Raw genomic sequence first — 23,970 nt, 5'->3', positions numbered from 1 at the left:
TCATTCCTGTATGGATTGCTTTTTCTGAATAGCCAATACATTCCTGTACCCTGCATGGTAAGATTTATCACGTGTTCGAAGCATCATGTCAGCGTCTGAAGCTAGAAGGAGCTACAAAGTAAGTGTTGTGCTCTCTCGAACGAGCAAAAGAAAAAACATACACTTTCCATGTGTTTGAAATAATTACGTTGATTGTTGCCAAGTGGAAATGGGGAAGCAGGACAGCGCGTAAGGCCGAACAACCCAACTGGGAGCAGTTTTGGAAAAGGCTTCGACGATACTATTGAAAAGCAGAAAAGGCATCACAACAAACACTAGACGAAAGTTTTGTTTTGGGTATGCAGAAGGATATGAGGATATACGTAGATATTAAGTGGTATCTGGATTATTCACTTTTTCTTATTCGGTGATGTACAAACAAAGCAAACCCGAACTACATCCCATCGTCGTACCATGACACCTTCATTACCATTTCCATCCGTAGTCCATAATAGCCCGATTTCATATCAAAATGTCAACACAGAGAGAAGACATGGTAGTAGTTTACAAAGCGAGCATGGCAAGGGCGGCGGCACCAATGATACCGACGGCCTGGGTGGCCTGGGCAGCGGCACCAGTGAACTCGGAGACGGAAGAAGTAGGAGTGCCGGAGGCAGAGGGTGTGCCAGAGGGTGTCATGGAAGGTGTCATAGAGGGAGTGCCGGTAGAGATGGGGGTAGGCATGGGCACAGGAGTGCCGGATGTCGCAATGGATGAGATGAGCGAGGAGGCGGCCGAGGCAACTGAAGAAGCCGCAGACGCTGCAGAAGATGGTGCTGGAGCGGCAGAGGCAGAGGCAGAGGCGGCAGGAGCGCTGGTGTCGGGGATGGTGATGGGAACACCAGCAGCCTGGCAGGTGGACTCGACGGCGGCAATGGCCTTTGCCTGGTCGGCAGCCTCGCAGGCCTTCTGCACGCAGGGCTGGACCTGGGAAAGGAGTGTGTCGCCCTTCTTGCAGTGGCAGGCAAAGTCGGTAAGGTTCGCGCAGCCGTCACTGGTGAGGGGACCGATGAAGCAGGAAAGCTGAGTATTGTGAGTAGGTGTAGGCTGAGTGGGACATTGCATAGTATGAACATACAGCGCACTGAGGGATGTTGTCGAGCTGAGCGCTGGCGACAGAGGCCAAGACAGCGAGGGAGGCGATGGTGAAGGTCTTCATTTTGGCTGTTGTTTGGAATTGGAGCAGCGACTGATTTGTTCAAGATTGACAGTACGTTTGTAAAGACAGTAGAATCACGATGAGCTTTCAGCGAGGCTATCAAAGACTCTTTATATGGTGGTGGGTGGTGAGGCGCCCCGTGTCCAAACAAGGGAACCTGTTGGCACATCAGTGGGCTCTAGCTCCACACATTACTCTTTGTCACATATGAAAAATTGCCTCCATCCAGATCTTCGAAGGAATGCTGGAGATATGTCTCGATCTGGCGACGCTAGTTGGCTATACCCCAGACTAGAGCATTAGTTGCGGCTGCATGCACGGGACTGCAGACGGCGAAATCTAATGAGGGTGGGAAGAGGTGCCGGGTAGGATACGATCAGCAGCAGGCAGAAATCCCAGACGACTGGAAGGGATGCATTGCCGCGTCAGCCCCTAGACCTCTGAGCATGTGCTTGCTGGCGAGCACCCAAGCAAGGTGTATGTAGTATAGCGTTGAGCCAAGCGACGATCCGAGAATGCGACGGCTGGACGTCATTGGGTAACCAAGGGGTTACAGCATTGTTGTTAGTGGCCTGGTCAGGGGACAAAAGCATGGTAGAGCGGCTGGTCCTTTGGGGTGAAGACAACTACAGGCTGTTGGCCGGGCCTTGGAATTGGTGCGGCAGTGGCACGGACTAGCGCCAATAAAAATCCGGGGCAGTATTGGCATCTGCGCGTGGTTGTGCAAACGTCACATCAAGCCATGCCTGGCTTGGGGCGCCTCTCATGCGCGAAATAAAGAACATTCGCGGACCAAGCCTTCGAAAGCGACAAGGCCATTGGCGCGAGGCCGGCAAATGCGACACACGACAACAGAACTCGCTGTTGCAACAACCCCGCAAATCCCAGCACCCATTCTTGGTCAATCGTCCGGGACCATCCATACCCGTCCTGTTCTGGCTAAAGCCGTTTACTAGAATGGGCTGAGAAACCTGGCCCACCGCCTACCGGGATGTGTCGTCCGAGCGTCCGATACTCCAGCCTGCATGTCGAAGCATTTCGGATGAGTTGGTTGAGTGGCGTGAGCCTGGCACCTCTGTTGCGGTTGTACCTGCGCCGGTTTGCCACATTGATTTTTCCAGCTCTCTATTCCTTCAGAAGCATCAATGGGCTGCTACTCTGCTTGCGCCGCCGCCGCCAACCACAAGGCCGGATGCAACGTGACCATTGACCAGCGAGCCTTCTAGTATGTTCCTGCGTCATTCTCATGCGGAGGCAGCTTCCTTGTATGGCAAGATCTGACGGCTCGGTCGGCGCGAGGCCTAAAGTTCCTCGGCAGCATGTGCTTGTGCTGGCACTGTCCCGCTGCTTTCCAGCATGACACCTTGGAAAATGGAGCGGTAAAGCGGAGAACCTGGAAGATCTGGGGAAACAAGCCTTGTCCCTGAGGCTATGACACCGGAGAAGGCATTTGCGACTCAACTAAAAGCTACCGTAGTGCCTCTGACAGCTGGTTCCGCGCCGACAACACATTGGATGGCCATCGCATCGAGTTAATTAGCAGCGCAGCAACAGGCGAGTTCACCGTTTACCCAATGTTTGCCGCAGGGTCGCATGATTGGACGGCGGTAGGTGAGTGGCGCTCTAAATCGCATCCCTGCGCGCTCTGGAAATATGTGCATATGCACACACATTCATGCGAGCTTTCGAAGCGCAGCCGTCTGCTGGACCACATGATGACGAGTTCCATACAGTTCCCTAAGAGACCATGCCTGTGAAATACCGCGATGCTTTTCATCGAGCTTGCAATAATGTGACGGCTCACCCTTCGTCTTGACCCATTCTGGCACCTGATGACAAGTCTCGGCCATCACAAACGATTGAGGATACGAAGAGTTTTCATTTTTGGCCAGGAACCTAGGGCTTTCAAGCTCTAATTTCATAGAAAAGATCGTCGGAAGAGAACTTATCGTATGATGTGAGCGCAGTACATGTACAGAATCGACTGGTTCTAACAAGACGAGCTGTAGTTCGAGGCCCAAGGCAGAGAGAGGCTTGTCTTACTAGAAGTCAGGTTCCAACAAAGAAATATAGCACTGCAGTTAGTGATAGTGTTTAACAATTTCCAACCTACAAGTTGCTTGGTTGCCCAGAATTTGGGTAGAGGTTCTCAAGTCTTCTTCGTTCCTGGACATGTTAGAGCAAGGCGAATGTAGTCGAAGACGTGACATCAACGCATCCATACTCCCCCCTTTTTTGAAAACGTGCCTCATGAGCTTTGAACAATTGGAGATAGTAGAAAGGACAAATGTCATCAAGTTTCGGGACCGAAGTTGTGAGGACCAGCGTCAGCAATGGTGCTCAGGTTCGAAGATCAGATGAGATAAGATAAGATCCAATTCGGCCTTGGCTCGGTCCAGTGCAGCCAGGCGCGCTAGTGAAACTTCCGTCGGCGGTCGCGATTCCCAAGTTCATGACGAACTGTTGGCCTCGCATAACATCCAACGTCTCCACACGTGTGTTCTCTCTGTCAACTCTTGCTATCACCATCGCCTAAGTCGCTATACCTGCGGTTTTGCATTGTACCCATCAGATTCTCCGACATACAAACGCAGTCATGGCCGACACGGCAGCTTCGCGACCTCCCAGCACGGCAGAGCAGCTCGTAAGGATGTCCTCGAAGCGGACGCGGGAGATATTCGCCGCCGACTTTGCTTCATCCGCCGCATTAGATCACGCATCCAACGGCAGCTTCTCCATACACCCCACATCGCCGGCCCCCTCGACCGCCGCCGACCAAGCAGGCGTCGCATCGCGCATTCGCAATGAATACGAACACGTCCGCGAACTTCCACCTGCTCTCGCGGCTAAGATGGCCAGTGCCGCATCCACAGCAGCAGAGCGGCGCAAGAAAATCAAGGCGCAGAACGCCGAGGAGAAGGCCTCTGATCCTAAGATGCAGAAGATGATTGAGGGAGTCTCAGAAAAGGCTGACAAGGCGCGGGATGCGCAATCAATGCAGCTGGCAGTACGAGCTGGAGGAAAGGGCGCTGCTCCCAATGCACACGGGCCCACACCAAACAAAGATCAGACATCCAGTTCGCTGGTCAGGAAGGATGTGGTTAGGCAAGCGAAGCCTGAGTGGCATGCTCCTTGGAAAATCAAGACAGTCATTAGCGGACACATGGGATGGGTGAGTAAATTTCAATTGCCTATAGGAGTAACAAGAACTGACTTGGTCTAGGTGCGATCAGTGGCTATGGAGCCTGGGAACGAGTGGTTTGCTACTGGCGCAGCAGACCGCACCATCAAGCTCTGGGACCTTGCGAGCGGTCGGTTGAAAATCACCCTAACGGGACACATCTCGGCAGTCCGAGGCCTTGCAGTAAGCCCGAGACATCCCTATCTTTTCTCCTGCGGAGAAGATAAGATGGTCAAATGCTGGGACCTCGAAACCAACAAGGTAATCCGACATTACCACGGCCATCTGAGCGGAGTCTACTCGCTTTCGCTTCACCCAACAGTGGACGTGTTGTGCACAGGAGGACGAGATGGCGTAGTACGTGTATGGGACATGCGCTCACGCAGTAACATCCATGTCCTCGGTGGTCACAAAGGAACAATCTCGTCAATCCAGTGTCAAGAAGCCGAGCCACAAGTAATATCCGGAAGCATGGACAGCACGATCCGACTATGGGACCTTGTCGCAGGAAAGACCCGAACTGTGTTGACCCACCACAAAAAGTCTGTCCGCGCTCTTGCCACGCATCCTACAGAATTTACCTTCGCCTCTGGTTCTGCACAATCCGCGAAACAATGGCTATGCCCCAACGGAGACTTCATGCAGAACTTCTCCCCCGTAAACAGCATCATTAATACCCTTTCGGTAAACGAAAACAACATGATGTTCGCCGGCAGCGACAATGGCGAAGTCTCCTTCTACGACTGGAAAACTGGCCATCGCTTCCAACACACTGAGAGTATCGCTCAACCTGGTTCTCTTGAAGCAGAAGCTGGAGTCATGTGCTCTACATTCGATGCATCGGGTCTTCGTCTTATCACTGGCGAGTCAGACAAATCGATCAAGATTTGGAAACAGGATGAGAATGCAACGGAAGAGACGCATCCTCTAGACTGGAAGCCAACACTTGGTCGACAAAAATATTAAGGACGTGACGCCATTTGCCATCAAACTTGGGCAAATGCGATTATTGATGTTGCATGGTGATTAGGAGTTTTTGGCGAGCATGTTGGCGTCGAAAATGTATGACTATTTTGGATGTTATTTTTTCCCCTTCATTGTATTGCATGCACAAGTCTGAGAACGAACGAGAATATACCATACCAGCGACGAAAGTGCGGTCTTCGTCTTTCGAACTCTGATTCGAACAATATAGCTCTAAATTTAAAAGCTATGGTTTCTAATGGACTTCTTCATTCGACAGCTATTTGGAGCGTCATGAAACGTTTCTTAGCTTTATTACATTTGGGACGTCTTGTTCATCACAAAGGCATACACGGGCACGTGAGCGAGTTTGGAGCATCGGTTAACAGACTGTTTCTTCTATCAATACATGAATAGACGCTTAGAGCTGATCTGATGTAGTCTTTGTCTTATGGATACAATCGAATTGTGTCTCCTGGCTGGGTTGATGAGCGAAAGATGGTGTTTGTCCACCCGCTACCCTTTCCCTTTCACTCTTGCCAGATTTGGAAACTGCAATTCACTCTCACCTCTCAGCGCGAATTGAAAAATTTTTCATTCGGCTAGCTTTTGCACAAACAAGAGTCAACCCACTCATACCAAAACATCCTCCTCCCCCTCTGTCAAAGCATTCTTTTTCCACATCAAAGCACTGTCTTCCCTTCGTGTTGTACAATCCTCCCTGCCGACAATCGAAAAGCTATCCACCATCTCATACGTTCGACCTGAAGCGACTGTTGTTACTCAGAATGTCGGGCCGTGGTAAACCCAGCGGAAGAAGCAGGGGAACCCGCGGTCATGGTCGTGGTCGTGGCCGTGGTCGCGGAGGTAACAGATCCGAAGGACAGCATGTACGCGAGACTGCTCCCACCAGAATCGAAGAGACAGAAGCACAGCGCGAGGCACGCAGTTCATATAACTCGTGGAAGCGATTGTTTGCCCGACCATTCGATAACCCCAGTACAATGCGACAACTCTGGAAAGGCGCGCTCAGTATCTTGGAGGCAGGAGATCGAGACTGGTGCCAACGACTCCCTCAAGACCTTAATGACGAAGATGGCATTGGACATCGCCACATCCTTGCCTTACTCAACGCCCATATCAGTGTTACTGACTACGAGACTTTCATCAGCAATGCTCGCAACTTCCTTCTTACAATCACTCATCCATCCATCCTGCGCTGTCTCGCTGTTGATAACCATGTTGGACTCATCTACAACCTCTTTGGAGGGGTTAGTGGAAAGAGAGCTATTTCATTCCTTCGACGCCTTATTAGGGCCATATTGGCAGCTACGGTTGCAGAGACCACCGGGAACCTAACGGAGGACGTAAAAGCGACACTTCTTGCCATGTCGGTTGCTCTATTTGAGCTTCTCAGGCGTGAATCTAGGGTGCGCTTCAATGATGAGATCCCTTCGCTTGTCGAATCCATACAGACTGCCACAGGAGTCTCTAAAGATGATGCTTCTTCAGATTCGTTGGCACGCATCTTTAATAAGCTCAACGACACCCGAGCCTTGCTAGCACGCGCTCAAGGTCTTCTTGCTGACATGAGCATGGACGAAGAAAATGCAGCCGATGTGTACAACGCATCCTCCTACCCGCGCAACCTGATCGTGCCCTCCGACCGTTTCGACAATGACAAGAAAGATATCGCTGACATAATCCTGTTCCCTACCCGAGATGAGATTATGAGCGACGCAGAAGAATTTCTTCCCTATACCGACCCTGATCAGCCTCATTTCCTCAATGATCCTGTACAACGCCACATCGATACCTTCTTCAGGTTGCTACGCCACGATATCTTTGGTGAGTTAAAGGAAGCTCTAGCAGGGGTAATGCATACAGTAGCTCAGGAGCCTACTGCGCTATGGAATACAAAGCTGAGCCTAGGGGACATGCGCGCTTATCATTACATCAATGCTCAGATCAGTCATGTCACTTTGGAGGCCAGAAAGGGTCTACAAGTACAAGTTGAGTTTGTTCAACCAGCCGCAGTTCGCAGGAAGTCAAGTGAAGAAAGAGAAAGGTGGTGGGAGGAATCGCGAAGGTTCAATCAAGGAACACTGCTTTCCTTTATATGGATCGATAATTCTGCCACTCATCACGTTTTCCTCACAGTTTCGGGAAAAAACACGGATCCCACAAAAGAATACGGCCTGAGTCATGGCAAAGAACTGGCGTACATCACTTCGAGTTTGGCAACGCAAGATCGGGCCACCGTGAGGAGTCTCATGGAGGCGCATAGTGGAGCGGCTCGTGGCCTGCTGTTGGAATTTCCCAATGTGATACCTGCCACATTCTCACCCATTCTGGAGAATCTGAAGGAAATGCACCGCTTGAATTGTCTCCCATTCCAGCAGTGGATCGTGCCTCGCAGACACGAAGGACCACCGGGGCAACGAGTGATGCATCAAATCCCCCCGCCTTTGTATACACGTACTTCCGGCTTTAAATTCTCTTTGGCACCTCTGCTAAAGGATGAAAATAAAGACGACCAGTTACTAATGGATCCTACGTCCTCATGCGATGACGAAGTGTTACTCAAGAAGCTTGGAACAGCGACTCATCTTGACCCTGGGCAATGCCAGGCTTTAATTGCGGCACTGACTCGCGAATATGCATTTATTCAAGGCCCTCCTGGAACTGGAAAGAGTTATCTCGGTCTCCGAATCGTGAAGGTTCTTTTAGGTCTCAGCAAAAAGGCCAATTTGGGGCCCATTATGATAGTATGCTACACCAACCATGCGTTGGACCAATTCCTAGAACATCTGCTTGGTATGGGTGTGACAAAGCTTATCCGCGTTGGAGCAATGAGCAAGTCCAAGAGGTTGGAAGGCCACAATCTCCGCTCTGTGAGCAACCTGGGGACAAAAACGAATTCAGAAAAGTACATGGCGGCTGTGAACTACAACGAGCTCCAGAAGACGCAGCGGGAGGCCATATCAATATTCGCTTCGTTGAACAGCTTGCGAAGAAATCCTGATTGGAAAACCCTGGAGAATTGCATTTCTGAAGAGCACCCAAACATACACAGCCAATTCCGCCGTATCGATGATCAAGGTTTTAAACTATCTGGTCGTCATCCATTCGACGTTTGGGCGTCTGACATTCAGGCATCTGGCACTCGAAAGTCAGCGTCATTGCTAAAGCAGATTGTCCAGAAAGCAAACACGGATGTATATTCGCTGACGAGTCGGGAGCGAAGCGCTTTAGTTGCGCATTGGATTGAAGGAGCTCGAAACAACAAAATAGACGAGCTCTATGAGATGATCAATGATGCGACGAAAACTCAGCAAAAGCTCACAAACGTACACGAAGAACTGGATCGAAGAGTACTGGAACAAGCGCAAGTCATTGGTGTGACGACAACCGGTCTTGCAAAACGAATTGCTGTCCTCCAGCAAGTCAAGTGCAAAGTTCTCATCTGCGAAGAAGCCGGAGAGATTATGGAAAGCCACATGATCTCCGCACTACTCCCCGATGTGGAACATGTAATCCAGATTGGAGATCATGAGCAGCTTCGACCTTCAGTGAGCAACTTTCGCGATCTATCACTCGAGAGTGAGCGAGGAAAGCTTCACCAGCTCGACAGAAGCCAGTTCGAACGACTCTGTGTTGGTGAGCTGGGACGTCCTTTGATGCCTGTTGCTCAGCTCAATGTTCAGCGCCGAATGCGTCCACAGATATCTTCGTTGATACGTGAGACCATTTATGGGAAACTCCAAGATCATCCTTCCACCAACGATCTACCCAATGTAGTTGGTATGCGCCATAATGTTTTCTGGCTCGACCACACAAACTTCGAGAACCAGAACGATGAAAATGCCCATATCAATAGTTCCAAATCGAACTCATGGGAAGTTGGAATGGTGCATGCACTAGTGCGACACATTGTTCGCCACGGAGTGTACAAATCTAAAGACATCGCAGTATTGACGCCATATACCGGCCAACTTCAGAAATTACGAGCCACTTTGAGGAGCGATTTCGAGATTTGCCTTAGTGACCGTGATAGGGAAGCATTGGAAAACGACGGCTTCACAGTCGATGACGTGACATCTCAAGTACCAGCTGCATCCGAACTTCGATCATACCAAGGCAAGCCCTTGGAGAAGAAGCAGCTCTCAGAAATGTTGAGAATTGCGACTGTCGACAACTTCCAGGGAGAAGAAGCAAAGATCGTCATTGTGTCACTCGTACGGAGCAATGAGGTACAGAAAGTTGGGTTCCTGAAAACGACCAACCGTATCAACGTACTCCTTAGTCGTGCCAAACACGGCATGTATCTCATTGGTAACACGGAAACTTACGTTAGCGTTGAAATGTGGCAGAAAGTTATCCACATACTCAAAGCCTCTGCCTGTATCGGTAAGAGCCTGGCTCTGTCTTGCTCTCGACACCCCGGAACGACTATCGAAGTACAAGAACCAGATGACTTTCAGAAATACAGCCCTGAAGGTGGCTGTATGTTGGCGTGTACTGACCGTCTTGACTGCGGTCATCGATGTGGAGCTAGATGCCATTCAGAAGCTATCCATGCAGTGTTCCAGTGCGAACAGCCATGCCAACGCCAGCATCAACCGTGTGGTCATTCATGCCAAAAGGCTACATGTGGAGAGTCTTGTGGGAAATGCGTGGTACTTTTGGACAACGTGCCGCTTCCGTGTGGCCATCTCAAGCATTCTGTCCACTGTTACCGCACCCAGAACGTCGCTAGCATTGCTTGCGATGTCAAGGTATCGAAGGTAGTTTCTGGCTGCAAACATGAAGTGGTTGTGAAATGCTCTCTGGATGTTTCTACAGCCCACTTCAAATGCCCTACCCCTTGCGAGGCTCTGCTACCTTGCGGTCATCCTTGCCCCGGAACCTGTGGCCAATGCAACACCAAGGATGCTCGTGGTAAGCCACTGATCAAGCATTCTACCTGCCAGAAGATTTGTGGTAGGAAGCATGGAACCTGCAGTCACAACTGCAAACGTCCGTGCCACGATGGAACTGATTGTGGCTTGTGTTAAAGCCCATGTGAAGTAAGTTGCACGCATATCCTTCCCGCTGCGTTTTTTTGACGTTTTTAGGTCCGCTGCAAGCACACCAAGTGTGCAAAGAAGTGTCATGAGCCTTGCACGCCATGCACTGAGCCTTGCGAATGGTTCTGCGATCATCAAGGCAAGTGCAAAATGCCATGTTCAGCACCATGCGATCGCTTACCATGCGATGAACGTTGCACAAAGCTTCTGCCATGCGGTCATCAATGTCCGAGCATTTGCGGTGAAGAATGTCCTACGGAATACTGCCAGAAATGCGGTATGAAATCTGAAGAACAGCCAGACATGATGATGATGTCAAGTTACGCTGATATCGATCTAAATGAATCACCCATTGTTGTCCTTGGTTGCGGTCACTTCTTCACAACGGAGACTCTAGACGGCCATATAAGTCTCAAGGATTTATACGAGGTCGACAAGAAAACTGTTCGATTCATCGGTCTGATCGAGAATTCTGAGTTTTCAGCAGCGATTCCACAATGTCCAAACTGCAGAGAACCTGTCAAGCAGTTCGTGACACAGCGCTACAACCGTCTTATCAACCGAGCTGTGATTGACGAGTCGTCTAAACGTTTTATCGTTAGCGGACAACAGGCGCTTCATTTACTGGAAGACAGGCTTGCTATTGAGCGGGCTAATCTCGAAACCTCACGCACTGCTATTGTTCCCCAATCTCCTGGTTTGGGGACCAATCAGGCTATCATTGAAAAGAAGATGAAACATATCCATGACTGCGTTCGAAACAGGTATTCCAGTACGGCGATTTTGGTGGAAGACGTAAGATCGTTCCGCCACAAAATGGATATTCAGCACAAACCAACATACAAACTTTACCAAGCAATTATACACAGCTACAAGAGGAATGCTTCCCTTGACAAAGATTTTGCTCAATTATCCCTCAGCTCATCTTCCAAGTATTTGGAGCGTGACCGCGATCAGCGTGTGACTTTAGGTGGCCGCCTCCTCGAAATCAAAGTGCAATGCCTGCTACTTGAGGACAAATTTGAAATTGCACGAGTGGTACTCAAAAATGTAGGTGGAACAGTACCACTCAAATTTAGTGGAGGCTCTCCTGCAAAAAAGACAAATTCCTTCCTTGAAGCATGCGAGAAATTGATCGGCGATTGCATGTCTGGATACCTTCCCAAACTCGCTGTCGAGACATCGCTATACTACGCCTGTATCGCACACCTTTTCAGCAGATCTGGAATGGCCAAGGACACTGATCGCACTCGAGCAACCAACTACCGCAACACTGCCAAACACCATTTAGAGCAAGCAGAAAAGCTCTGCCAGAATTCTTTTCGTGGCCGAGACATCCTCCGAAAAGCAGTGCTCAGCTCAGCAGAGATGCTGAAAAGGGACTTCTACGAGGAAGTTTCGAAGGACGAAATCGAAGCTATCAAACAGGCAATGGTCAGTGGGCCTGGAGGTATCGCAACGCACTCTGGACATTGGTACAACTGTGCCAATGGACATCCAGTAGGTCAACCACAACCCCATCTTTACAATGATGATACTGATACTGCGTAGTTTGTTATTGGCGAGTGCGGTATGCCTATGGAACGTGCTCGCTGCCCGGAATGCGGCGAGCCTGTTGGCGGCCAGAACCACGCTGCCGTCAGGGGAGTTTCGTGCGCGATGGAGATGGAGTAATCAACCAGAAAATTGACAATTTAAGTGTTCGTATTGGACAAGGATAGTCGATATATCAAGGTGGGGAATGGCAGCTTTGAGAAGAGGAGATGTGAGGATTGGGGGCTAACTTCGTTCCGGATCGAGTACTACGTTTCACGACGCAGCCGCATCTTCCTTGGGTATAGAGCTGCTGCACAGCTGTATTATGTAGTACGGCTAACTCTTGTGTTACTTGGGCTGGTTGATTGGTGAGGTCAGGGTACGTGCTGGAGGAATCATGTGGAAATTGGAACAGTCCAGCAGATGTCTGCAAGGGAATGAATAGACAAAGTAGATGAACAAATGCTGGAACAGCAGAGCCTAGTATTTCGTGGTTGATGAAATAGTGACCAGGAAGTGTTCAATATGCACTTCGTTATACATCGTGAGATGCACCGCAGCTGCACGCTCGGCTCCCCACGTTGTCGCAGGAGAATAGGTATACATTGAACATGGCGAACACGTCGACTTTTCCGGGGAATCAGTTCATCAATCTCTTAAAAACACTGCGATTCTCCACTACTAGTATCGCATCGAACCATTTTAGAACCTCACACTCGCTTTCAACACCCCCTTCGCATTTCCCAAAAATATCACTACACTGCTTACAGCAACACCACCACCACCAAACGCCCACTAACAATGGAAACCTCATCTTCCCCACATGGAATCGCCAACCACCTCTTCGCCATCACAGGCGCAGCCTCAGGCATCGGTCGCGCAACAGCCACGCTCCTCGTCCAAAGCGGCGCCAAAGTCTCGCTCGCAGACAAAGACGAAGCATCCGTCCTGAACCTAGCCCAGGAACTCGGCGAAAACGCCGCAGGGTACAAAGTCGACGTTACAAAGAGCGACGAGGTAGAAGCGTGGATAGGCCGGGCGGGTGAGAAGTGGGGGAAGGGGTGTATAGACGGTACGTTTTTATCTTTCGTATTTCACATACGTACACAAACACACAGGCAACGTAAACACCGACCTCATAGTAAAGTATATACGTATTCACGGAAAATTCCAGGTGCAGTAAATCTCGCAGGTATATCCGGGGCCCTCGCCCCAGCCCACGCACACTCGCCCGCCAACTACGCCGCCGTGTTTGCTGTAAACGTCGAAGGGACATTCAATTGCATGGCGGCGCAACTGCGCAACATGCGCGTTGCAAGCGGCCATGTACCAGGCGGATCCATCGTCAACGCAGCATCGATAACGGGGTTGGTCGGGAAACCGAATTGCTCCATCTACTGCGCGTCGAAGCATGCGGTTGTGGGGCTTACGAAGGCGGCGGCGAAGGAGCAGGCGGAGACGGGGATAAGGGTTAATGCTATTGCTCCGTACGTTCTTTTTTTTTCCTTCTTTTTTCTTCTTCTGAATCACGTTATGTATGGGGGTGGAGGCTACGTACACTACTACTCTTCCTCGGACGTAACTTGTTGGGTATGTTCCGAGATGGATGCGTAGTAGTAGTAAGCAAAGGAACCCATTGTCGAAATTTGGACTGACACAAGTTTTTTTCTCCCCGTAGTGGCTTCGTGGATACGCCGCTTATGCACGCGCTCGACGCCGAACTCGGATTCGCGCTGCCAAACGATGCGGTGCTGGGGCGACGGGCACGTCCCGAGGAGGTGGCTAGGGTGATTCGCTTCTTGCTTAGTAGCGAGGCGAGCTTTGTGACTGGATCGGTGTATCAGATCGATGGGGGGATGGTGTGCTGAGTGAGAGTGTGTGTATGTTGCTTGCCGATGGTGTGGGGGGAAGGAGAAGATGGAGGGTTGGGCAAACAAAAAAAGAGAAAGAGAGTTGGGTAAAAAAGAAATATGGTAGGGGCGTGGTGAGAGGCATGTGTGCAGAAGCGAGACTTTGACAAGTGCGGTTGTGGTTTTTATCGTTCTGCTTACTACTACTACGCTTTCTTCGCCTTCTTCCTTTTTTATCTATTTTGGCTTGTAAGGGGTCAAACGAAACGTTTAGCGTAATAGAAAAGTTTGGTACGTGTGAGTGGGGGAGGTAACGGGGGAGTGGGTGTCGGGACACGTCGATTGATAGGCACTGTTTGAGTTCTTTGGTACCGAAGGCGGACGTTATGGCATTTCATTGCCGCTGCATTGCGCTAGTTACCAGATATCAGGACATTCTTGCGGGGAAAAGGAAACACCGAAAAAAAGATTGTATCTGGCGTTTTGGTGGTAGTTGATTGTGTCGGGAACGCCGACCGAACCAACACAAGCTCAGAGAGAAGAAAAGAGTGAATGCAGCATTCGGCGAATATCTTCTGCGCTACGGCCTTATTATCTGTTGTGATGGTTGGGCGATTTTACTTCCTTTTTCCTTCGATCGAGATTCGATCGAGATAGATGCAGCGTGAATACGCCGTCGTATATGGCCTGTACTTCTTTTCTTTTGATGCTGGAAGCTTAACCGGATTCTATATCCGTTGGCGGCATTGAACTAGTTGTAGATGTTAGAATCATTGTAATGAATATGGTGAGGGGTACGACAAGACGCAGCTGATGTGAATGAGGGGAAATTTGTGTCGTCGTGGATGCAAAGACGCATAGTTAAGTTGAAAAAAAAAGAACTAATGTCTGATGCGCCTTTGCGGCTACACGACCCATAACTTGCGCCTCGTAACCCCTTTCTTGCCCTCTCCTCCCATACTCATCTGCGGTAATTTACCATCGTAATACCGCACACATCAGCTTTGCTCACCGGTTAAGTTAACAAACTTTTCTATTGTAACACCTTCGTCTTACTTTTTTCTCCCTCATTTAGTAGATCAAAATCAACGTTGCGTATACACATACGCGGACGTGAAATTGAAGCACGTCCATGTACGATAAGGTTGACAACAAGAAGATGTGATGACTTGGAGATACGGATCGAAGCCCGCTTTTTTGACTTTAACTAAAAGCTTTTTTTCGACAAGAATCTTAGCATGGCATTGAGCATTAAGGTGCCGAGGGGCGATTTCTGTGAAACAACAGAAAACGGTGTTTGTATGATGCTAGAGTAGCTGAGCGCTGCTGATCGAATTTCTCGATCTATCGATGAGAATTCTGCTCTGCATTACCTTGGCATACCATACCCTTCCCGTCCTTCATGCATTATTTATGGCTAGTGACTGCGCGTTAAGAATAAGACAACATTAGGTACGTTTGCAAAGAGTTAAAGGGGCGTTGAAAAGGGAAGCGGCCAAGTCAAATTAGACACGGAGGTGCTGTGGATGCGAAGCAAAAAAGAGAAACCTACGGATGGGCCGTTAAATCTTGTTGAAGGAGGCAAGGCATGATAGGTTGAAACGTTGGGGCTGAAAGAAGTTTGGCAGTTTAGGGAAAGATAGACAGGGAGAAAGCTTATTGGAGAGGATACTTGCAATCCGGCGACTATGATTGGTTTATCAGGTGGGCCCCTACTCTATATTCCAAATCAGGATTAGCCAATTCCACGATGTAGTACAGAAGGTCAGATTATACGCATGTATATGTCGTAAACACAGAAAAAGGCAGATCCCATATACTGTGGTCATGATAGTACCTGGGTGATTGAATACATTATTTGTTTAATATGTGGTTCACGCCGATAGGCGGTTTACAAAGGAAAGACGATGGATACGCTTTGCGTGTGACGCTAACTAAACTTTGAGGCCTCCCAAACTACCTGTTTTCTCTTGCCACTACTAGGAGAAAGGGAAAATGCCCCTGAAACTGAACCCGACATTGCTATCCTATGGGAAATGCACTCATTTCATTTCATGTCCCCCATCTTGGCGAATACCTTTTCGTGACGAGGATCTGTGGGAAGTGCTTGCACAATGACCGCTTCGAGTTCGCGATGCGATCCGTTGGAGCCGATACGCTCACGGTATTTCCAGTCTGTTTCTCCACTGCGGTCGGAGAGCATGACGTCTTCCCTTTTACTTTGAGTTCCCCGCAGGCGGTCTGTAACTGTTTGGCTTGCGGAGACGAACCAGGGGAGGCGACCAGCAGGCTTGACTAAATTGACGAAATAAGCCCAGGTCCATGATCATTGGTGTGATATTAGGGTAATTTCCGAACTTACTAGTCCAATACTCCCGGTGATCTTCATCATCTGGAACGATGTAACCGCCGGAAATAACCTTGGTTATGTAGATCATCCCGTTAAGTGCCGTGTATACCATTAGACCCGCTATTAGACCATAGGCGGCGCTATAGCCAAAGGGGATGAACATGACAGTTACAAATGCAGGGACAGCGTCGCCGATGTAGCGCCAGTTGATCGACGTGATCTGTCGCATCATGAGGCAACCAACCTGGTGACAGGGTCAACGGCGAAGCTCGGGTCAGCAGTAGTATGGGTACAACTTACAAGAATTAGAGTACATCCGGTAGCCCATGGTGGAATAGATGCGAATATGGGCGCGAAGAACATGGATATGATGAAGCACAGCCCACAAGTCATTGCTGTCAAGCCGGTCTTCCCTCCTTCGGCAATGCCAGCGCCACTTTCAATAAAAGCTGTGACAGGGGAACAGCCAAGAAGCGCGCCGATGGATATGCAGAAAGCGTCTGTGCAATAAGCGATTGTTGATCTAGGGAAATCTCCAGTCTCCGAGTCGACAACACCAGAAAAGCGGGCCATGGAGTAGAGCGTTGCCGTACAATCGATGATGTCGACGTAAAGAAAGGTAAAGAGAGCGAGGGCGAAGTGGCCAGAATTCTTGGAGATGCTCCAATCTAATACGTTCAAGGTACGATCAAGAGGCTGGAAGCTGACCACCTTTTTGAAAAAGTTGAATCGGTTGTTGCCAATTTCGGAGTCGGGGAAGAAGGTCACTTCAGTTCCTCGTCTGTAAAGATATTAGTACAATTCGCCGTCCATAGGGATTCATCAGACGTACGGCCATGAGATAATAGATACAAGCAGAATAGCCAGTATCATGGCACTCTTGACTTTGTAAGACATCAAGTACGCTGTCAGAATGCCGCCACACATGATGCCAAGCCACATCTAAATGCTCTGATTAGTTGGGCCTTGTCTAGGTATGGCGACGCAACGTACTGTCGGCGATGTCATCTTGTGGCTTTTGCAAGCGCCAAACTCATCCTTGTATTGGTTTGGACATCCAGCAATGTCAAGTGGTGTACTGCTCGAACCCGCAATAGCTCCAATGCCAGCATTATTGCTGAGGCCCACCTCAGCTAAGAATAGCCCGATGCCGCAAGCAGCGGCAATCTTGAGCGACACAGGAATGACCTTGACAAGCCATTGTCGCATTCCTACCAAGGACAAGAAGATGAATATCAGGCCCTCGACAAAGACTGCAGTAAGTGCAAGGCTGTAAGAGATGAGACCGCTTCCATGGAAACCCACGATTTGATAGGCAAAGTATGCGTTGAGTCCCATTCCTGGGGCGAGGCATACTGGCATGTTTGTTAGGAATCCAAACAAGAAGGAACTAAAGCCTGCTACTGCTGCTGTTGCTGTGATGAGATTGCGGTTGACATCTGGTCATGTGTTAGCCAAAGTTTGTAGTTCATGTGTAGACTGCTCTTGCCTTGTTTGCAAATGAGGTACTCGCTGTTTTTTAAGCACAAAGGGTCGGCTGTATCGTTGCACACGCAGTTTCCACCGGTGTCGGACAGAATGGTAGCCTAGTCTCTCAGTAACGTTTTTGACATGCGACCCTCACAGACTAACATTGACAGCGATGATGTACGCCATAGTGAAGAATGAAGTGAGCCCAGCTCGAATTTCTGTAGTAAACCTAGTGTGCTTGATTTCATCCTCCTATTCGACATGTCAGCGAGTGATAGCAGGGCGTTAATGCTAGCAATGGAACACACATGTCCACAGCCGTCGAGGCGAAAGATCCTCCCGAAAGTTGACTTTCCGATCCGGGCATTGAAAGCGTCGACATAGGCGTGATAAGTTTCCATGGCTGCAGATGTATGAAGACAAGCAAATGTGGAAATGCGGATCTTTGCTGGGAGGAGGGGGCGAGCAGGAGGACCGCAAAGGATCTGCCTGCACCGACTATATGTGTGTCGCGGGTGGCGTGGTATAAGCAAGCATGAACGAGGCTCAAGCAAAAGCAGATGCCATGTATAGGGCTCGCGACTGCGACAAGTCAGACCGAAGCCATAAGCAAAAGACAGATGATAATGCCACTGAGAGATAAGAGGACTCCGAGGCTTTGCTAGTCTCCAGACCAGAAGCAGGCCAGACGGCAAGGCGCTGACGGAGGCGGGGAGCAAGGGGAGCTAGTTCCGGCACCAGGGCAGAAACACGCATCCGAAAGCGTTCTCATGTAGGGAACCAAGGGGTGACGCAGTGGTAACATGATCCTAGTCAATGCCGCCGCGGCAAGAACGTTGTCGTACAGACGAACCGGATGCTGTGGAATGGTACGCGCGGGTGGGGTGCGAGTGAAGTAGCCCTGTGTCGTGGTGGTTGAGCATTGTATGATCATGGGTGGAAGCGAGTCAGGGGCGCGGGTGGGCCGGCCGGGGTTAGTCAGGCACCCTTGATGCAGATCCAGCCGCATTCCGCCTGGCACATCTGTCGATCATCAGTGCAGTAATTCTCGCCCCGCACTGGCAGCAGATGGCCAACGCCTCGGCGTCTCAGTGGCAGCGGGTGTTGCGCCATGGTGTTTGTTTCTTTTGGCCGCACATGGCGTGTCTAATTGTCGGTAGGTGTCGTCTGCCCAGTGCTCAAAGGCCAGACTTTGCGCCGCTGTGCCGGGTGCGTGGCACTTGGCCTGCGTCGACGAAGATCAACACTGATCTCCCGCCGCCGAACGACTCGATTTTTCCTCTTACGTCTGCCGGCCGTGTCTGGTAAGCCTGCTGGTGCTCCGCAAGACGGGCCACCATGTCTCCTTGTCAAACCTTGCGACCGAATACCGCGGAGTGCAGACGAAGAGGCCGACAGGCAGGCTGGCTGCGCCTATCATGCAGCATTGCATTATGCTTTTTCCGGGGAAGTCCCGCACCAGATAGAGAGACGCATTGCACGCCCTTAGCACGTGTGGCCGCAGACCTCTCCAGCAATGCGACCGGCATATCCAAGAAGGGCATTGTGTTGGGCAACCGTGCGCCCATCATCCGAGCACGACGGCATGGGGGTGGGTAGTGCGCTTGGCCGTGTAGTTTGGCTCGGGAAGGCCTGATATTAGACCTAAAGTAGAATCAAGAGGTCAATAACGCCACATTCTCGTTGGTGCGACAGCGTTTCGTCAATTACTCACATACGGCCGGTGCCAGGTACCGCTACGTGATCTGCCTGACGGCCGCAACACCATCTGCCAGGCGCCCGTGTCGGCGTGCATTGACCGGCCAGAAGGCTCCATTTCATTCACAAATAGCCTCCAGTCCACGCTCTGCGTTCGCCATCTAGGGCCGTCAACTTAGAGTGTGGCCCCACTAACCCCACTGTGTCTCTTCATCCATAGTCGAGCATGTTTGCAACGGACCTTCCACTGGAAAAAGAGCCCGAGACATTCGGAGCTCGAAGAGAACGAAAGGCGAAGGAGCGATCCGTCAGGTCCCCATCTATCGGTGCCTCCACTACATCAAGAAGTTCGAGAGGCTCTGCCTCGACTGAGCGTGACGCATGGTGGCCGACAAGCTTGAAGAAGGCAAACATCATCAAGCCTAAGATCAAACGATCCCCATCCAGCTCCAGTCAGTCTTCCCAAAAGACTTTCCGTAATGTTCCGGCGACATTGGATATGAAAAAGGCCCGTGAATTCAAGGATCCGGCGCTGCAACCAAGTTGGACGTATACTAGCTCACTTTCTGGCACTCTGCCATCCGGCAACTCTTTACACTTGGACGAATACCACCAGATCTCAGAACTCGAAGGTGATAACTCGTCTCGACAATCAAGCTCCATTTCTTCACACGCCTCGAGTAAGTCGTCAATCACCATGTCGTGTTGGGGATTGCACTGATCTTGTTGGACAGATGACCGAGATGAGGCAATGACGCCCATCACAATAGATAGCGACGACGCGCCTCAACTGTCAACCATGAGTCCAGAGTCATTTGTGACAAGCCGAAGCAGAGCGAGTTCATCGGCTGGCGAACCCTGTTCTTCAACATGGCCGTCTGTTCTGGACATGAGAAGCAATAAAAAGACGTAAGCAGTATGGCTTTTGTCGTTGGGTGCTTATACTAAGCCTCTGCAGCTCTCCGCAGCCAACAAAGAAAGGATGCTCAAGACCAGAAGCGTTGGAATTATACGACAGCTTCCACAGAAAAATGAGTTTGAATGACATAAGAATGCCCTCTTTCGACTCGGACATGTCCAGCAAACCTTTCTCACAATGGCAATGTCTTGCTCCTCGCGAGGTACCCACGGAAATGCAGCCGAACGTACAGCCACAAACATCTGCCAGCATACTCTATTCTCCCAATAGCAGCTCCATAAAGCTTACTCGATTTCAGCGATTTATTCGCAGAATGGAATCCGCAGGCCCTAAGGTCGTACTCGATCGACTGAAGGAAGATTGGCAGGAGGTGACCAGTGACGGGATTGACGAAGAGGTATGTACAGGTTTTTTGGTATTGGAGATGTCCTGCTAATTTTTCTGCATCAGTTGATACTCGAAAAACAGCTCTGGCTGTTGACAGGCCTCCAGATGCAAAGTGCGAGACAAGACAATAACACTCCTATACCAAAGCTCAGCACAGGCAAGATCTTGGAGCTGTACGGAAATCTCTGTAAGTTGATGTTGTGCTATGTGCGACGCTGTTATGCAAGTTCTAATGGTTGTCATTAGCGGAGGTATACCAGTTATCAGCAATGCATCCATCCCAAATGGTGCATTTTCTCACCACAAAACCTCAGCGGCATGTGCCCTTGCCCGGAAATGTATCATACTTGCCGGTGCGCAAGTTTGGTTCGGTTCCACTGCCTTACCCGGAAGACTACTTTTCTCATATCCGAGCATCGACTCTGCCGTCTCTTGTGCCATCTTCCGAACTACCAGAGTTGTTCAGTGAATGCTACAAGCTGCTTGCCCCTGGCGGCTTCTTAGAAATCAGAGTCATGGATGCGGCCCCTGTACGCACCACAGCCGGACCACTCATGCGTGCGTGGATTGAGGACAAGCTTTCCGTCAATTTAGAGCGACTTTTCAGATGTTCCAAACCGTGTGCACTACTCCCCTCATGGCTAACAGACGCCGGCTTTGAATTGGACGATCAACACAAAGACCAGAAATTGACATTACCGTGTGTTTCTGATCCAGGATCTGCTAAAATCGATGACGAGCTTTCCACCATCATTGGTCGTGCCTTGTGGAAAGACATTTGGGGAAGCTTTGTAGAGGACTCTCTTGACGAGCCAAAGTGGTGGTGGGAAAACAAGGGGATTGTGGAAGAGTGCATGGAGCGCCAGACCGTCCTTGAGTGCAGGACGATTTTCGCATACAAGCGAGAGACAGCTCGGTGAGCACAAAGGTAATACTAACGAAAGTATGATGTGTGTGTGTGTGTGTGTGTGCTGGGAGTGGCATGGTTGGATGTTTTATTTGCGTTTGCTCTGTGTAATATAGATACCCGATCCGTTATTATGAGCTATAATTTTGAGAAAATCATGATTTGACTGCAACCATGGAGCTGTCGTCGGTACACTGGATGTAGTGAGATGTCAAACGAGACACGGCCCCACTAAAATGTCGCGTCTACTGCTACGCGCACGTGACAGCGCGACATTGCCTATTGCGTTCTTCCAAAGAACGCGTCTTGAGCTCTAAGTATGCCAACTTTGATTGCAACCTTTTCTCTCTGCAACAACAACATACTACATATGAATCTAGCCATTGGAGATTGTACAGCATTGGAGCCATGTCGTTGCATCTTGCTCTCGGGCCTCAGCCGCGACGTCCGTGCCACGTACTCTGTTTCAGCTGGATAGTGTGCAACGCGCTGTCGCTACAATACAAGATCAGCCACGGTGTCGGCATTTCCGAGCGCTCTGCATCATTCAGCCCGCCTCTTTTCGCTCAACGGTGTTGTCGCTGAGTCCTGTTTCGCGGGCTGAACACCAGTGGCTTCCAGCACGATCCCGCTACCACAAGTGCGTCACCTCATCGACCACTGGAGCGCTCCCTCACCACTCCATCCGTCCACGCCCAACTCGCCAGGCCCACTGCAAACTACCGACCTGGGCCTGGTCCTCGCCCATTTCCCCCACCACCCCTGTCGATACCTGACCTACGCTTCGATATATTGCTACCGAAAACAAACCACGTCCAACCCAGAAAAAATAATTAAATAAAAAGATGCTCAACTCTTTGGGCACCAAGCTTGCGCTACGGAAAGCCGGATTGGGAAACATCTCGCTTCCAAAGACCGACAACTTGTTTGGTGGCAATAATAGCACAGGGAGTTCGAAAAAGGGCGCTGCAGACGGAGGAGATGCGGGCTTCGCCAACCCATTTGCGAACGTACAATGGGGAGTTCCCAAAGCACTGCAATCATGGACCACACCTCCGCCGCCCCAGAACCCCGTCCGTAAGCCTCCGCAAATAGGAGACCGCGCTCAGTCGCACGCGAAATTGCAGTTTCCAGCACCAGATTCCCGACCTACGATAATTCTATTTCTACGATTCTGCGGATGTCCTTGTAAGTTTATTTTATTTCGTTGTAAATCCATGGTCCAGAAGCCTTGAAAAGCAGTAGTATATCACAATTGATATCGCCATCATCATCATTATCACCAAAAGAGAAAGAGAGAGAGAAAAAGAACGCCAAAAAAACCCCACAAGTATTCGATGCCATTAAACTACTTAAACACGATTCTAATGAAAACTTACCTACAGTCGCACAAAAACTCCTTCTCCGCCTCCGCACCCTCGCGAACCGCTACCCTTCCATCCGCTTCATCGCAATATCCCACTGCACCCCCGCCGCCACCACCGCATGGCTCTCCAAACTCGGCGGCGCCTGGAACGTCGACATCATCGTCGACCCAGAGCGCAACCTCTACGCGCTGTGGGGCCTGGGCATCTCCACCTGGGCACACGTCTTGCATCCGCGCAACGGCTACAATCAGGTGATGCTGAGGAAGAACGAAGGCGTTTGGGGGCATGAGGTAGGCGAGGGCGCGTGTAGGTGGCAGATTGGGGGTGCGTATGCGGTGGATGGGCGCGGGGTGGTTACGTGGGGGGCTCCGATGGAGTCGGTGGATGAGGAGATTCGGTTCGAGGATGGGGTTAAGACGTTGGGGTATGGGGATTCAAGGATGTAGAGAAGGGGGGAGGGGAAAGGGGATGGGTATAGAACTAGACTTTGGGGGGGTCGGGGGTTTCTTTGATTGATTCGGAAGACTGCTGCGTTGAGAGCGAGGGTTGTTACTTATCATGGTTTCGTGAAGAATTCGACAACGAAAAAAAAATCCCATTTGGGGGGAACATAGATTGGCTACTTATTCTTTATCGTTCAAACTTTCTTTCGTGATAAAAAGTGATGCCCGTAACACAACCAAATCCATGTATTCATCCACCAAGCTATATACATCACTAACTATCTATAACCTTCCCTCCCATTCCTCTTCCCCACGCGTTCAATTACACCATCCGCAATCTGCCATAATATCTAAGACAATCAATCCCACTTCTATACAAGTCTCCCCTACCCTTGCCTTCTTTTCCCATGGACAAACACATTATCTACAAACCATCATTTATCCAAATCCTCCCTCACCCCCCTCAAAAACAATCCAAAAGGAAAAAGACGTAAATTAACTCGCGATGCTCATGACGCGATATCATCATAGGTACGTATGTGTGTGTGTGTGACCGTGGGGTAGTTTCTGAGGTATCATGTCTAAAAGAAAACGAGAAAAAAAAACAAGGGAAATCGTTAAACATCATTAGC

At 50.1% G+C, this 23,970-nt stretch overlaps 7 protein-coding genes across 7 annotated transcripts; 5 read left to right on the top strand and 2 right to left on the bottom strand.

Annotated features, from left to right (window-relative positions):
- Window positions 1-336: 336 nt before the first annotated feature.
- PSV08DRAFT_401950 (uncharacterized protein) lies at window positions 337-1,291 on the bottom strand. The gene is made up of 2 exons (XM_014227154.1): window positions 1,118-1,291; window positions 337-1,062 (listed from the first exon to the last, which is right to left on the bottom strand). The coding sequence occupies exons 1-2, from the start codon at window positions 1,196-1,198 to the stop codon at window positions 544-546; spliced, it is 600 nt and encodes a 199-aa protein (XP_014082629.1). The 5' UTR covers window positions 1,199-1,291; the 3' UTR covers window positions 337-543.
- Window positions 1,292-3,691: 2,400 nt separating this feature from the next.
- Window positions 3,692-5,621, top strand: PSV08DRAFT_298792 (WD40-repeat-containing domain protein). Its single transcript, XM_014227156.2, has 2 exons — window positions 3,692-4,370; window positions 4,422-5,621. Exons 1-2 carry the CDS (start codon window positions 3,795-3,797, stop codon window positions 5,343-5,345), a joined length of 1,500 nt encoding a protein of 499 aa, XP_014082631.1. The 5' UTR covers window positions 3,692-3,794; the 3' UTR covers window positions 5,346-5,621.
- A 509-nt stretch (window positions 5,622-6,130) lies between these two features.
- On the top strand, window positions 6,131-12,085 carry PSV08DRAFT_179655 (uncharacterized protein; the record flags this gene model as incomplete). The annotated part of the gene is made up of 6 exons (XM_014227157.1): window positions 6,131-9,848; window positions 10,188-10,283; window positions 10,330-10,411; window positions 10,460-10,688; window positions 10,709-11,911; window positions 11,963-12,085. 6 exons carry the CDS (start codon window positions 6,131-6,133, stop codon window positions 12,083-12,085), a joined length of 5,451 nt encoding a protein of 1,816 aa, XP_014082632.1.
- A 663-nt stretch (window positions 12,086-12,748) lies between these two features.
- On the top strand, window positions 12,749-13,835 carry PSV08DRAFT_362323 (uncharacterized protein; the record flags this gene model as incomplete). The annotated part of the gene is made up of 3 exons (XM_014227158.2): window positions 12,749-13,019; window positions 13,122-13,434; window positions 13,626-13,835. The coding sequence occupies 3 exons, from the start codon at window positions 12,749-12,751 to the stop codon at window positions 13,813-13,815; spliced, it is 774 nt and encodes a 257-aa protein (XP_014082633.1). The 3' UTR covers window positions 13,816-13,835.
- Window positions 13,836-15,844: 2,009 nt separating this feature from the next.
- Window positions 15,845-18,067, bottom strand: PSV08DRAFT_223503 (permease family-domain-containing protein; the record flags this gene model as incomplete). Its single annotated transcript, XM_014227160.1, has 8 exons — window positions 17,926-18,067; window positions 17,780-17,869; window positions 17,628-17,733; window positions 17,141-17,586; window positions 16,980-17,089; window positions 16,448-16,928; window positions 16,160-16,391; window positions 15,845-16,092 (listed from the first exon to the last, which is right to left on the bottom strand). The coding sequence occupies exons 1-8, from the start codon at window positions 18,016-18,018 to the stop codon at window positions 15,845-15,847; spliced, it is 1,806 nt and encodes a 601-aa protein (XP_014082635.1). The 5' UTR covers window positions 18,019-18,067.
- A 1,474-nt stretch (window positions 18,068-19,541) lies between these two features.
- On the top strand, window positions 19,542-21,541 carry PSV08DRAFT_223501 (uncharacterized protein; the record flags this gene model as incomplete). The annotated part of the gene is made up of 5 exons (XM_066092179.1): window positions 19,542-19,995; window positions 20,050-20,224; window positions 20,274-20,631; window positions 20,685-20,808; window positions 20,868-21,541. 5 exons carry the CDS (start codon window positions 19,542-19,544, stop codon window positions 21,539-21,541), a joined length of 1,785 nt encoding a protein of 594 aa, XP_065949117.1.
- Window positions 21,542-22,029: 488 nt separating this feature from the next.
- On the top strand, window positions 22,030-23,341 carry PSV08DRAFT_390634 (uncharacterized protein; the record flags this gene model as incomplete). Its single annotated transcript, XM_014227162.2, has 2 exons — window positions 22,030-22,716; window positions 22,914-23,341. The coding sequence occupies exons 1-2, from the start codon at window positions 22,374-22,376 to the stop codon at window positions 23,339-23,341; spliced, it is 771 nt and encodes a 256-aa protein (XP_014082637.1). The 5' UTR covers window positions 22,030-22,373.
- Between the last annotated feature and the right edge of the window lie 629 nt (window positions 23,342-23,970).

This window comes from Bipolaris maydis, assembly GCF_028858645.1.
Source record: "Bipolaris maydis strain C4 unplaced genomic scaffold PSV08scaffold_7, whole genome shotgun sequence".
NCBI classification, from domain to species: Eukaryota; Fungi; Ascomycota; class Dothideomycetes; order Pleosporales; family Pleosporaceae; genus Bipolaris; species Bipolaris maydis.
This window is presented reverse-complemented; position numbering and strand designations above follow the sequence as displayed.

What these genes read in the sequence shown, in the direction of transcription:
- PSV08DRAFT_298792 (XM_014227156.2), top strand. Translation starts at nt 3,795, where the DNA reads ATGGCCGACACGGCAGCTTCGCGACCTCCCAGCACGGCAGAGCAGCTC. An exon ending in TTAGCGGACACATGGGATGG is followed by an intron (nt 4,371 to 4,421) that starts GTGAGTAAATTT and finishes GACTTGGTCTAG; the next exon opens with GTGCGATCAGTGGCTATGGA.
- PSV08DRAFT_401950 (XM_014227154.1), bottom strand. Translation starts at nt 1,198, where the DNA reads ATGAAGACCTTCACCATCGCCTCCCTCGCTGTCTTGGCCTCTGTCGCC. An exon ending in ACAACATCCCTCAGTGCGCT is followed by an intron (nt 1,063 to 1,117) that starts GTATGTTCATAC and finishes CACAATACTCAG; the next exon opens with CTTTCCTGCTTCATCGGTCC.